Below are 14,233 nucleotides of genomic sequence, written 5' to 3'. Positions count from 1 at the left end.
GTTAGGACAATACACCAAATAAAGTGTAATGGCTTAGATATTGTTAGTCTTCTTGCAAGAGATACTGCTGGTCAAATGCTAAGGCAATATCTTCTGACACCGACTCTCAATTCAGAAGTGCTTTATTTGCAAGTCATGTACATTAAGGGGAAGGCTTCTCAAAATAAGCGAAGTGAACATTAGTTTCTTCTCAGTTTCCTGAAGTTTCATTTTTTTTAGCTAGTGTCCTTTCACTAGAGGACAACCAGCACACATGGAGGTGAGCAGAATGCAAATACATTGATCAGTAAAGGTGGGAAGTAATGTGGCTTCCTAGGGATAGTTTCCTGGGCAATACGTGCCAAGATCTCAGACCCATAGATGATGAGCTCAAATTCCCTCTAGAACTCACTTCCTCTACCATGTCAGGGAACTCTGGTTGTCTTCAACTCCCAGTGTCTCCAAGGGCTCATGAAGGGGTGATGTGAATTCAAGTTAAAACCTTGCCTGTGTTGCTTCTCAGAGCAGGCAGGTCTTTGGGTATCTGCTCAGATACCTCCTGGCACTGCACTCTGCATCTGCCTTAACCACCTGTGTGTCGTAAGATGATACCTGGTTATCCCCCAAACATAAAGCCTTCGTGGACCAGGGACTGTGTCCTGCTGAGTCCAAGGCAGCTATGTGTGCTTAAACCATTCATGTGGAGGGAAATAAATTAAATGTCTTCCACTAACCAGGCACACACATACAGAGAAAATATGTAAAACACACTGTGTCAAGTCATGTTTTCTTTGTCTTTCAGCTTCCCTGGCTATAAACTTCAACATATTTATTGTTTTCCCTCCTCCCTCCTGTTTGGAAAGCTTGGAATAGTCCCCTTGAGTTCAAAATGGGATTGAAAATGGTTGTATCTCACATTGTAAAACCCTGCCAAAAATATCTGCACTTCATATGGCTTAGGGAATTGTGTGTGTTTTAGCTCTTCCCACAGCCAAGGTCATATGCACTCTGCATTGTGCTGGAGCCTGCATCCTCCCTTCATTTGCCTGGATTCTGTGGCAGGATAGTGGAAGTTCTCCAGTATAATCAGACAAAATTGGGGAATATTGATAAATTAAGTCTGAAATTGAGTAGCTCTTTCTCCAGATATTTATTTTGATCTTATATTTAGTGTGTTCTGTATGTCCTTCACAGCGCCAGGTTTTACTGTGCTGGAAGTTTTGTTACTGACAGCTTGTAATGATGTCCTGAAAAGTTCTCTTGAGGAAAGCTGGAAGGATTAGTAACTTGGGAAGGAGCAGCTGAGGACGGGGCACAGTAGAAACATCCAAGTCAGCCAGGGACTATGCCATTAGTACATGTTATTGATGGATAGTTTTGTTGTATGCATTAGCAGCCCTGACATCCATCTGGCAATCATTAGGTTCCAGAGTTAATCTGATGTTGCTATAGCAGAACCTTCTAGAGATGCCAGGATGGCTGCAGGCTCAGGCATCATACCTCGCACTCACTTTGGATTTTTCTCGGGCTTCCTCTGCACCCTTAGCTTCTTTAACAGATTTATGTATTTGGAGTGCAGTGATGAGGTAGGGGACAAATCCCGCAAAACAACACATAGCTCCCACATCACAAACATGGTGGCACGCACCACATTTTCCAGTGGCTGGAAGCAAGCCCTGAGGCAAGACCACCTCAGCTGCCTGTGGGTGGTCAGAAACCAGTGGGCTGTCAGAAACCTGGCCTTGGCTGCAGTGAGGGTGCCATGGTGGATGGGTTGAAATCTCTCCCCCCTCCCATCTGAGTGCAGGAAAGAGCTCTTCCTGACGCTGAGTGTGGCTTAGAAACGGCTTCCCTCTTCCTCGCACTTTTTCCCGTCCCTCTGTGGCCTGCCGACTCCTGGAAGGGTTCCCACACATCCTTCCCCTCTGCAGGTCCCCACAGCTCCAGCTGCAATTAGGCCTGCGGTCTCAAACCTGACTCGGAGATCTTGCAGCGGTGGGGAAAGTGCTGGCAAAAACAGTGATGTTACATTATTATCATCATCATCAACAACATGCTGAAAGGTGCAGCTGCTTTCCCTTCGCCTATTAAAAACATTTCCGTGTTTCTTGTGCAGGAAGCAGAGGAAAAAGTTGCACGACCGCCTTCGGCAGAGCCTGCGCTCCGAAAGGAACAACGTGACGAACATGGCCAACGGGCCGCACCGCCCCAACCCTCCACCGGATAACGTCCAGCTAGTGAACGTAGGTTTTACTGCCCGCCTTCCAGCCTAGGCTGACAGGGACACAGCAAAGCTCACCCAGAGCCTTTAAACTTCTACCTGCTGCAGGCTGGTGGCTGAATTCTCTTGGCTTTCTCCATCCAGAAGCAGTTGGGGACTTTGCAAAAAGTGCTCAGTAAAATGAGACACATTTCTGCAGGTGGCCGGTTTCCTGGGGCATGCTGCAGTGCTGCAGCTGTGCCTGTGGATCTAGGACACCAAAAGCAAGTAAAACACCTCAGAAAAAAATACTAACCTCTCTACAGCAGGGCTAAGTGCCGCAGAGATCGATTTCTTCAAACACATGTGTCTTGCTCTTCCTTGGCCTGATGGTTGGTGAGTAGGAAGAGGCCCCTCACATCAGGGGTAAAAGTCTGAATGAAGATTTCACCTGGACAATAGCAGTGGCTGGGCAGATGGGGCTGGGACAGTTACTCCACCAGCATTCCTCAGCCATTTATCAGAGCATAGCAGAGAGTTATTCTTCAACTAAACTCTTAGCCAAGCCCCTTGGCCTTAGAGGTCAGGGCTCATGCTACCTGTAGCTGCTGCCTCCTCTCCTTCTTTTCCCAGGGAAGGCTGGTGCCTAGAGGGAATGAAGGCTTCCTGCCACCCTACTCTTGTGCTTCACTTCATCACTGTATGCATTCGTGATATTGCAGGGATTAGCCCTGGCTCTGCTGAGTCAGTGGTAGCACTCCGACTGACTTTGATTAAGACCAAGATACCTTTTCAGAAGAGCTGGGCTTCCAATATTTCCCTTCAAAAGACCTAAATCTGTAGTCAGACTATTAACAGAGGGAAAATGAGGATTCCCCACTGATGGAGTCCTACCAGCGACAGTGCTGGCTGGGCACTGCACATCTCCAGCTCCATTTCAGGAGGCTTTGGCCCTTTCTGCAGATCATCCTCTGATGAGAATGGGTCTGTCATGGTGCTGCATCCATGGACATTGGAAATAGTAATTTCCTGCAAAGATTCTTATCCTTCAATGAACAATTGCTAATGCTAACTACTGCTGTCTTCTCTATCAGGGAAGAGTACGTTTGTTGTGTCTGGTTGTAAAGGTCTTTATCCACGAGGACTTCTAATTCCTTTGCTAAACACATATGTTGTTTATAGCCAGAATGGGATGCAGACCTTTGCTGATTTCCTCATTTATTTCCTCCTACTCTGGGTTTAGATGAGGCATGTATGCAGAGGTGTACATGAATGTGCTCAAATGTGTCAGCATGGTTTCTGTCTGTATTTAAGTGACAAAGTTTGTGCTTTGGCACTTGTGAAAAACTGTGGCTTCTGGGGGAGGGATTGGAAATTATGTCTGCAAATGTGGTGTGAATTACAGTTTGTAAACCTGAGGTTTGTTTGGGTTTTTTTCAGCAGTACGTTTCAAAAAATGTAATCTCCAGTGAGCAGGTCATCGAGCGAGAAACAGAGACCTCATTTTCTACGAGCCATTACACCTCAACAACACATCACTCCGTGACAGTCACCCAGACATCCAGCCACAGGTACTGAAGGGGGAAGACAAACAGTGTCTGTAACATCTGATCTGTTTCTATTGCAAAACAGAAAAGATGTTGGGGGAAAAAAATAACAAAACAAACCAAAACAGAGCAAAACAAAACAACCACACAGAAAAATCTGTGCTCCCTTTACAGTGTTTTCATTCTGAGACTAACAATATTTGATGTCATGTCACCTAACTAATTACCTCTCCATGAATTTACAGAGAGTTTTATCGACTGAATGGCATTCCAATACTGATACAGGGAATTTTAGCATATGCAATTTGCCAAATCAGTGACAGTCCTGGTGACTGGAAAGCCCTCCTTCCCTCTTTTATCCACATGTGCAAAATCATGTTTATGCATATGAATTTGTACAGTTCATAAAACTCTGCAGTCACCTTTATCAACACAAAGGTTATGCTGCCCATCCCAACAGAGCCCTTTCCTTCCCCTGCTTAAACTTTTGTTCATCTGCATTTGCCACCAAAGCACCTCTCACGCTCCCCTCCCTTCTTCTCCTTTCCTGGTTGCTGCTCTCCAGCTGGAGCAACGGCCACACTGAAAGCATCCTCTCTGAAAGCCACTCTGTGCTCGTCAGCTCCTCCATGGAGAACAGTAGGCATGCCAGCCCATCTGGACCCCGGGGCCGCCTCAGTGGCATTGGCGGGCCACGGGAAGGAAACAGCTTCCTCCGGCATGCAAGAGAGACCCCTGACTCCTACCGAGACTCTCCTCACAGTGAAAGGTAGGACACACCACTTTATTGCTTTCAGCTGGCAAGGTCGGTGTTCCAGATGGTTGCCAAGCTTGGGAGCAGAGGAGGAAACCCAGCAGTGAAGCTGTCCATGTAGGGCACGTACCTTCTCATTCGTAAAGGTGGAGAACTTGGTAGTCATTTAAAGTCTACCAAAAACATTTCTTCCCTTCTTGCTTTTGCTGGGTTTCCTCCTAACAGCCATCAGTTCACATTTGGAAAAGCTCCACTGCAGTAATTTGGCAGAAATTTCCACTATAAAGTACAAACGGATCTTTGCTTAATAAACAGTTTCTTAGAAGAAGCAAGTCAGAAAACTGCGAGATATTGTGAGATACAAAAAGTGGGGAGAAAGCAATGTATTGATCCATAGGAGAAAAGCATTAAGGACACCTAAGCAGTATGGGAATTCTGCCACCACCTACTTTCTGGGGGATTCCAGCTGCTATACCCGTTATCTCCTTCAAAAATTCCCCTTGACACTTTAGTAAATAAAAGCACACAAAGCAAAGTGCAAGACAGGAGAGCCCAGGTTGTTATTAAATCAGGGTAGCTAGAAATAAAACAGGCCAGGACTTTTCCAACAAAGTAATTTTTTATCTGAAAAGGCTGGTTCATCAGTACCTATGGTCTACCTTGAAGTGCATCAGTCTCAAGAAAAGTTTTACTGAGAAAGTCTTCTCTTGGGCTAGGATTTTATCTCAAGAGTACAAGATGGCCCCAGAGTAGTAAAAGAAGACACTGAGAAGAAACAAGACATTCAAAAATGGCTTTTTTCCCAGCAATCACGGGCAGAAGAAATGGAAAAGGTTATTGGACCAATTCTCTGAGTATTGTGAAATCACAAAGGATTTGGCCTCGTGGGATGTCCATGATGTCAAAAATGTATCCAGCCAGTCCCCAGGGAGACCAAGTTGTGTAGGAGACAAATTGTGTTTCCAGAAGAAATAATGTGCAAGTACAGCAAAAGCCATTTCTGTGGTACTCCCTCTGCCGCTACACAGACAACTGCTTTGCAGCTGGATATGTCACCATGGCTGAGGGCTCTCTGAGTAAGGCTTGTAGGACCACTAAGGACAGTAAGCTAGCTCTCTCCTTATAACAAAGGTACTTGTTATTTATCATGGAACTTAATTTCAAGATATGTGGCTCACATGATACAAACAGCTGTAGCCCCATCCAGTACAGCACTTCAACAAGATTAAATCATGCAAGTAGCCCCACTGAAGTCAGCGAGCTTACCCACACGGGTAGAGCTCTCAGCATGTGCTTAAGTGCTTTGCCAGATCAGGACCTATAACAGTAAATACCGCATTGTGTCCCACCTGGGAACTGTACCGGATTCGTGGCCACACGCTACTGACAGTGGGTATTACAGCTTAGCATATTTGGGTATCTGCGTGTGAGAAGTGAAGATCATTCATGCTGTCCTTCCGCATTGCCTAAGACAGCCAGAGTGTCATTCTGATATGAGCTGTTTAGACTTCAGGATGGGAAAAGAAGCGTATGCCTTTCCATTTTGATAAGAAGAAAGAAGGCATTTCGTCAACGATAACGTTTCTTGAAGAGCAGCAACATTTCTGTGATAATTCACTAGTCATTTATGTCCTAGCCTGAAATGACCATGAGTTTGGAATGCAGAAGATAATTTCCTGGGCATTAAATTAGGCCTCATCTACAGGCGAGAAGACCAAAAACCACCATATTCTGCATGAAAGGCTGAACTACACGCTGAAGTTGGCAGCATTCAACTAGGTAATGCTTGTTGGCTAGCCATGGATACACTCTGATCCCCTTTTGCTGAGCCAGCATGGTCTACCTCTTGTTGGCCATGAAGCTGGATAAATCTATCACCTTTTAACCTTCCTTTCTGGATGGGCTACAGCTGCATGTGTTTGACTTCTGTGCCTCAGCTTGCGGACAACAGCTTGTTACACTGCTCCATTATGGTGTGGGGGAATACACAAGAAATATGTGAATGCACCTTACCTCAGTATGATTAACTTGACACTGGTGGAACTATGCAGTATGCTGGACACATTTAGCTAACTTAGTGCATTAACTGAATGAGTATAGCTAAAATCCTGTGTGACAAGAAAATGTACATCCCACACTGCACCAGCTGGGGAAGCAGGGAGGCCTCAGTTTTTCAGACAGTGCCTAAAAAAGTGAAAGGGATGATAAGCTCACTCATGGAAGGAAAATACAGAATGACATCATTCCTCCAATGCACAGACATATTAATTGCTTTCTGCTCTCACTAGCAACCAACTTGATTAATTCCCATGCATAACTTCAGTTTCTCCTGTTCCTCAGTTGATGTAAATCAGTGTGCCTCAACTGAAACCAATTTAGTCTACTACACTGTAGTTCAGGATTCGTCCCTGTTTCTCTTTTATCCAATAACCCAGTTTTCATCAAATGTAATATGTGCAACTAAGTAATAGATTGGATAAGAAAGTTGGATTTAGATTAATTTTTGTAATTTCAGGGTCAGATAAATAAATCACTGATGAAAAACTAAATAACTATCAACCAAAGCCGTATAACTTGTCTCGGTGGGCCTGTGTAGGAGATGGAGCTTATAAAGACTTTAAATTTGGATACAAATGAAATTCAGGCAGGTGAACTTAGGGTAAGAATAAAAGCAAAACTAAACTATGCAAAATGTCATGCTGAGCAGTGTGCTTTTGATTGAGAGATTTCAGGCAGATCCTCATCTGGCGTGAATCCACACAGCCTCACAGCATTTCATGGAGCTCTGCTGATTCAAACCAGATGAGAGTCTTACATTTTTTGTCCTCATCCTTTGGGACAAGTTCTGTACTGGCACCTAAGCTTTGTTTTCAGAACCCAGCTTTGAACACTATCGCTCCCACAGAAACAATGAATGAAGAGGAGCAAATTTGGCAGAGCAGTCATGAACAATAGGCCAGACTGTCCTCTCTGTCAGCAGTTGTTGCCACATGAGGACAAAATGCCCTCCACGTTTCTTTGCAGATAGACCTACCAGCCAGGGCAACTAGCATCTAAGAGGTGGAGCAGCACAAAGCTGCTGGGACAGTGCTGCAGATCCTACTCCAACTACGCCTGTTAATTAAAATCAGCAGAATCTGGCTGTAGATTTTGCCTAGACTTTGCTCTCCTCCTTAGCCTGAGACAGTCTTGTTTCCACGAGCGGGTGAAGCTGCAGGAGGGCTGTCCCTCAGTTCTCTTCCTTTCTCTCCTCCTTTCTGTTTGTGTGCACCCTAGGTTCTGGTCAAATCCTGCCAGAAGTGCTGCAGCCGTTTTCCTTTTGAGAAAATACTTTCAAATGCATTTTGTTTCTGGCAGCCCCCCAGTCTCTGAATCCTATTCCTGGATTCATTCCAGGAAATTATTCTGGCAAATAATTTATAGCATCTCCATGGCTCTTCTGAGGCAAACAGACCTGGGGCTTTGCTGTGCTGCTCCTGCTCTCAAACGTCTTTGCCCGCAGTCCCAGAAGTCAAGAGTTTTATAGGATTAATAGCAACAGGAAAGTTTCCCTGGTACCCCTATGTGAGGATGCTGGGGATCTTAAAGCAAGTCCGCCTTTTCCTTTCACAGGCCATGTGAGCAGCTGTGTTCACATGCCACCACCACTCCCACGCTCGCAACCTTTCCCCATCTCTTTTCTTCAGGTATGTCTCAGCCATGACCACACCAGCTCGCATGTCACCCATTGAATTCCACACTCCAACTTCTCCCAAGTCACGCCCCTCCAAAATGTCACCACCGGCTTCCAGCTTGACCATCTCCATCCCTTCAGTGGCAGTGAGTCCCTTCATAGAAGAGGAGCGACCGCTGCTCCTGGTGACCCCACTGCAGCTACATGAGAAGTATGACCAACACCTTCAGCAGTTCAACTCCTTCCACCACAACGCTGCTCATGAGAGCAATAGCTTGCCACCAAGTCCTCTGCAGATAGTGGAAGATGAGGAATACGAGACCACACAGGAGTATGAACCAGCACAGGAGCCTCCAAAGAAACTCGCCAACAGCCGAAGGATCAAAAGAACAAAGCCAAATGGCCACATTTCCAGCAGGGTGGAAGCAGACTCCGACACAAGCTCTGACAGCAGCAGCTCCGAGACTGAAACCGAAGATGAAAGAATAGGCGAGGATACACCGTTCCTGAGCATACCGAATGCCGTGGCAACCAGTCTGGAGCCAACTGCTGCCTACCGGATGGCTGAAAGCAGGACTAACCCGGCAAACCGCTTCTCCACACCAGAAGAGTTGCAAACAAGGTTGTCCAGTGTGATAGCTAACCAAGACCCTATTGCTGTATAAAACATAAACCACATAGATTCACATGTAAAACTTTATTTTATATAATGAAGTATTCCACCTTTAAATTAAACAATTTATTTTATTTTAGCAATTCCGCTGATAGAAAACAGGAGAGGGAAAAAAAACTTTTATAAATTAAATATACCTATGTACAAATGTGTTATGTGCCATATGTAGCAATTTTTTACAGTATTTCAAAAATGGGGAAGATATCAATGGTGCCTTTATGTTATGTTACGTTAAGAGCAAGTTTTGTACAGTTACAATGATGGCTGTCCCATAGTATTTTGCAAAACCTTCTAGCCCTCAGTTGTCCTGGCTTTTTTGTGCACTGCATTATAATGACTGGATGTATGATTTGCAAGAGTCGCAGAAGTCCCTCTGGTCGCTTGCTGTAGAATCCCCAGATCAAAAAGCCCTGTGATGGCACTACCACCTTACCCACTGCACCAGAAAAACACACACACACGCGGGAGAAAAAAAGAAAAAAAAAGAAGAAAAAAGAAAAAAAAGAAAAAAAAAGCTGAGAAAAATAACAAAAAAATATTTTCTTCTATAAGAAATTTTATTTGCTTTCCGTATATGAGATGAGTTTTGTCTGCTCTCTGCCAGCCAAAAGGTTTGCTTCTTTGAGCACTGGAATAATAGTAGATCCAACAGCATGCTACTATTAATTACAACAGGATAACAAAAAAAAAAAAAAAAAAGCACTCCAACCTGCATTAAATAATGTTACTTATAGAAAGAAAGTAATACTGTGATTTTAAACCAAATATATTATTAATCAGAGGTCAGCTTGTAATCACTAGGAGCTGCCATTTCATTATTTTCCAGATATTAATTGTTCTAGTTATCCCTTAGAAAATGGGCTTAGGTTAGCTGAGGCTTTGAACCCAATACTCTATTAGCAAAAAAGGAAAAAAAAAAAAAAAAAAGAAAAAAATATTAGTTTAAGTTAATGGGGCAAATATAATAGCAGTTATCTGTAACAAAGCAAGGAAGAGATTTAGCTGGAAAACAAATGCCACTAATAAAAGTGCAATCAGTTTTCACCTCTTTTTTTAATGTTGATTTCTAATGGGAGATTTATCTTTTTGTTTCCCCTTAATTATCTCTCCTTTCTTCTCAGACTGAGCCCTGACAAGCTTCTAGCAATACCTTGTTAGAGTTTCTGCTGGAGTAAGGGTTACTTTTGGACAGAGAAATGACTTTCAGGGAAGAAATGATTTGCTGAATAGTAAAGGGTACAGGCAAGTACAAAGGGCATAGCAGAAGCATGAACTTAATTTCTACTCACCTTTATTGGCTCCATTATTTGGGGTGAGAGAGGCCAGGCTGATGGAAAGCCTGTTTATGAAGGCAAACACACTATGTAGGTTACAGCTGTAGTGTGTGGGGCTATTTGATATAAGTGTTTACATATCCAGTGATGGTCTTGAAGTCTTTGACTAGTAATGAACAAAGATGCTGTCAGTGCTGGAGTGGTTTCATTCATTCAGAAGCAAATGGCCTCTTTTGCAGTGAATTCCTATCAGTTTAGTCAGGGTCACTCTGCCTCCTCTCTTGATTTTTGTTGTGTGTTCAGTTGGCACAGCATAGACTCAGGACTGATGTGGAAAACAAATGTTTTTCCTAGACTCCGGGGATTCTGAAAATGAGAACATATGTTTTACAGGTATTACTGGACTCTAAATAAGAGCCATGTCAAGAGAAAAAGAATTTCAGCCAAACTACACTCATCCTTTGGGCCACATCCTGGTCCCAGTTAAATGAAGAGAAATAAGTCAAGAAAACTTTGTGAGATATAAACCCGAAGAATTAAAGTCCCGACTCAGTAAATTGTTCAAGCATATGCTTATGCTAATCCCAGCAAAAGTTATCTTCAGCATGTGTTAGACTCCCATTAATGTACCCAGTGCATGCATAAAGTTAAGTATGCGCTTAAGAGTTTTGCTTAACAAGGTGACCTACTGATTTGAGACCTAGAAGCAAAGTCTAGTAAATGGAGCTGTTTATCAGGATGATGAAAATCAGTGAGTTGCTCACTGTATGAATAAACCACATTACATTAGTAATGGGTGAGTCTGTCTGGCCACCTGATTCAGCAGAAAGAGAACAAAAAAACCCTTGGTATAGGAAGAACATAATGACAAAGTTGTACACTAGGATGTTGGTGATAAAAGCAAAAGGCTGGGAAACTAGCATAGCCTTGGGCTACATGGTGGCTGAAATACCACAACCGCTTATTGAGAAGTCTATGGGAGATGGCGAAGTTTATCAAACACATACAGTCTGGATTTAAGTCCCCTTTGTCATATTTTTTCCCTAGCTGGCATGTACTTAAACACACTTTGCCTTTGCAGACAAAAGCTCTCCATGAGTTCTAGATACCACAGAGTCATTTTCATCCCTTTAGTCATGGTTATCTTCAATCCCATGCAGCAGAGCAACCACCTCCCCAGCAATTTAGTAGTACAGAGGGCCAGGTGGGCTTTCCTGATGCAGACAAGTTTTCAAAGGATTTGCACTGTTGAGTTTCCAGAGACGCACTTGAAAATCTGTCCTTTAAGTAAGGTTTCTGACGCGGCAACGATCTTACAGGACAGACAAGACAGGAAAAAGATGGTGGAGGAACAAGAGATTTGCCCCAAAATCACCCATTTTAGTGGCAGAACAGAGATTATAACACAGGTCTTTTGTAATCTCCTCCAGTATAGATAACCCACAAGTCCAGCTCTCATTAAAGTGTCTGATAGCCCAGACAGATTAATCAGGATGGAAAGGGAATTTGTCTTGAAATGGAGTAAATTATTTGACTACTAACACCATTATTATGGAGGGCCAGTATAAAATGAAGGAGCAATTGCATGCTTGGGAGTTGTACATGTGAGATTTATTCATTGCAGGTCTAGAGAAAAATGTTACACCTCTTGTGTGTTGCAGTGCCTCAAAGTCAAAATGGCATGCAGTCCTTGTTGCTCCTTCTCCCCAGTACATATAGTAGTGTGTTATCAGATATCAGATAAGCATGAAATTAGGCTGGGGACTTCACATGGACCTAAGAACAAGAAAATACAATTGGGGATATGGCTGCCTAAGCCCTTAGGTCTTTGGGGAGAGCCCAGCCTTACAGCACAATTCATGCAACAGTGAATTATGAGAGTTGCCCTGGCCTAGCACTCACAGAAGTAGAAGCAGGATGCGGCCCCTCACCTCTGGACTTGCTTTTAGCATACTGTGAGGGTGCTCTGTGTCAGTCAAGTCCACATCCCAGAGTTAGCGAGTCTACATGGCCAGAGGTTCAGCTGGCAGGCTGCAGTCAGCTCCTGCTTGACAAGGGGCTGGAAGATGCCGCAGCATGGAACAGAGCCAGCAAGTGCCTATGGGAAGGGCCAGCTCCCCTTTTGGGGGTATTTGCTTCATCACTCAGACCTCTGAGCTAGGCAGTCCCAACACCCCTGAGCCATTACCCCTGTGTAACCCTTGCCAGCTTCTGGCTGAAAGTCCCGGCAAGGAGATGTTTTGAAGGAGACGTTGAAGAGGGGGGAAACTATTCAGTGGTGGTAGAGTTGTTCAGATTGTCCCGATTTCTTTCCATTTAACTTGAGCTGTGAGGTTTTCTTGCTTATGTGTCTATATGCAAGACTTATTCCAGAATAAAAAGTTTCTTTCAGGGTGTATAGCTGGAATATGTCGTGCACTACCTGGTACAGCCTGCCTGGTGTAAATCATCACAGCTCCTCAGAGGTTCTCATGTAACCAAGAAAAAACTACTCTCTCCTCTTGGCCCAGCTATTCCCTTCTCACTTGAGCCATCCCCAAGACCCCGCAGATTTAAGAGATCAATCAATCACTGCCTTTATCAGGGAAACAGGAAAGCTCCTTCTCTTTCCAGTCCTCCAAAACAACACCACTGCATCTCCCTGCTTCTCACACACATTGCAAGAAATTCCTGAACATCCAGGATAGTAAATTTGTGTCCCCTCAAAGGATACACTTCTCAGCCTGTTGAGTACTTCCTGACCCTGCAGTGTGGCTGCTTAACATCAGCTGGGACTTACTTCTAGTAAGAAACAGAAAAAGCACCTATGAAATGCTGCAGAGAAGGGCAGACAAAGAACATGGCCAATTATCATCATTTGTAATTCTCTATCCTATTGTAAATACATCTTGTACATACTTGGATGTTTTCATCACTTACTGTCTTTATGAATTGTGTGTTAAATGAGACTCTCTTAGTTTATTGTGTAACACTGTAAATAACATAACGTACTTTATTATTTATGCATAGGCATCTAACACGCAGAGAAAGTTATCCTCATATTATTTTAAGATATATGTCAAAAATATGTTGCATTTTTCTTTTTGCTTTGAAAAAAAAAATTGTAATATATCCTCTTTTTCCCCTCTTTTCCTTTAAAAGAAAAATGAATGCTAATTTATTGTTCAGGAGAGAAAGGGGATGTAACTGAAAGGCAAACTGTTCAAAGAACATGCTATGGAAGCCACAAGCTACTGATAAACTAAAGAATTTATTATCCCAAATACAGCAATAAGTAATTGTTGATTTATTAAGGTTTTGTTATTCATTTTCAGTAAAAGAGGTGCTGGATTAAATTGTTTATGTGTTCTACTGGCCCAGCTGCTCAGCAGGCTGAGTCAGGTCACTAGCCACCATCCTCCTGGATCCCAATGTTGTTGTAAAGATCTTGTTCTGTCTTTGTGGGCCACTGTTCCCTGAGTTTTCTCATCCCTGTGGAGGTCCCTGGCAGGTACAACATTCTCAGTTTCTGAAGTTAGAATTATTACCTTTACCCTGACTATTACTACTCAAAGTGGAGGGGAAAGGGGGGACACAGAAATGACACAGTCTTGAGGCTGTGAGAGCCTGTACTACAAAAATGTCACCTCAGTGCTCATTTACAGTCAATAAAGCAAATCAGATACTAGCAATTATTAGATGACATCACCATGCCACTGTATAAATTCATGATTTGTGCAGATCTCAAATACAATGAGTGGTCCTGGTCTTCTTGTCTCAAACTAAAAAAAGTATAATTGGAGAGGGCTTGGAGAACAACATGGGTCCCTAAATTGGGTCTTGTTTGTCTGGAAGAAAGGACAGCTGAGGGGTGATATCACAAAGGTCTATGGACGCATAATTATCTTGTAGAGGGTAGGAAAGGACTGGCTGTTCAGTATGTCTTCCAACATAAGAAACAGAGTTCTCAGTCAAAACCACTGGGTGCCATATGTGGCTCTTCATGTGAGGTGTAATGAACTTGAAGACCTACTTGCTGCAAGAGCTTGTGAGTTGTAGAATTTTCCATAAGTTCAAGCAGGGGCCACTTCTTAGACAGAATTCAATGAGAATTCTTCAATCCATGGAAACCACATCAGATGTGGAGGTTGTAT

General features: G+C 43.4%; 1 protein-coding gene across 6 annotated transcripts in view; it reads left to right on the top strand.

The window, feature by feature from the left end:
- The window catches only part of NRG1 (neuregulin 1), a 180,440-nt gene extending 166,663 nt beyond the window's left edge, over positions 1 to 13,777 (top strand). For 3 of the 6 annotated variants that reach the window (XM_065662914.1, XM_065662910.1, XM_065662913.1), the window contains 4 exons: positions 2,096 to 2,222; positions 3,620 to 3,750; positions 4,292 to 4,495; positions 8,167 to 13,777. In XM_065662914.1, the coding sequence (XP_065518986.1) occupies positions 2,096 to 2,222; positions 3,620 to 3,750; positions 4,292 to 4,495; positions 8,167 to 8,818 (1,114 nt within the window). In that variant the 3' untranslated portion in view covers positions 8,819 to 13,777. Of the gene's footprint in view, positions 1 to 2,095; positions 2,223 to 3,619; positions 3,751 to 4,291; positions 4,500 to 8,166 lie in introns of those variants that run through there. The other 3 variants (XM_065662912.1, XM_065662915.1, XM_065662916.1) reach the window with 3 other exon arrangements.
- Positions 13,778 to 14,233: the final 456 nt, after the last annotated feature.

Source organism: Lathamus discolor, chromosome Z, assembly GCF_037157495.1.
Source record: "Lathamus discolor isolate bLatDis1 chromosome Z, bLatDis1.hap1, whole genome shotgun sequence".
Classification (NCBI taxonomy): Eukaryota; Metazoa; Chordata; class Aves; order Psittaciformes; family Psittacidae; genus Lathamus; species Lathamus discolor.
The sequence above is the reverse complement of the archived record's forward strand: the minus strand, read 5'-3'. Positions and strand labels throughout refer to the sequence as shown.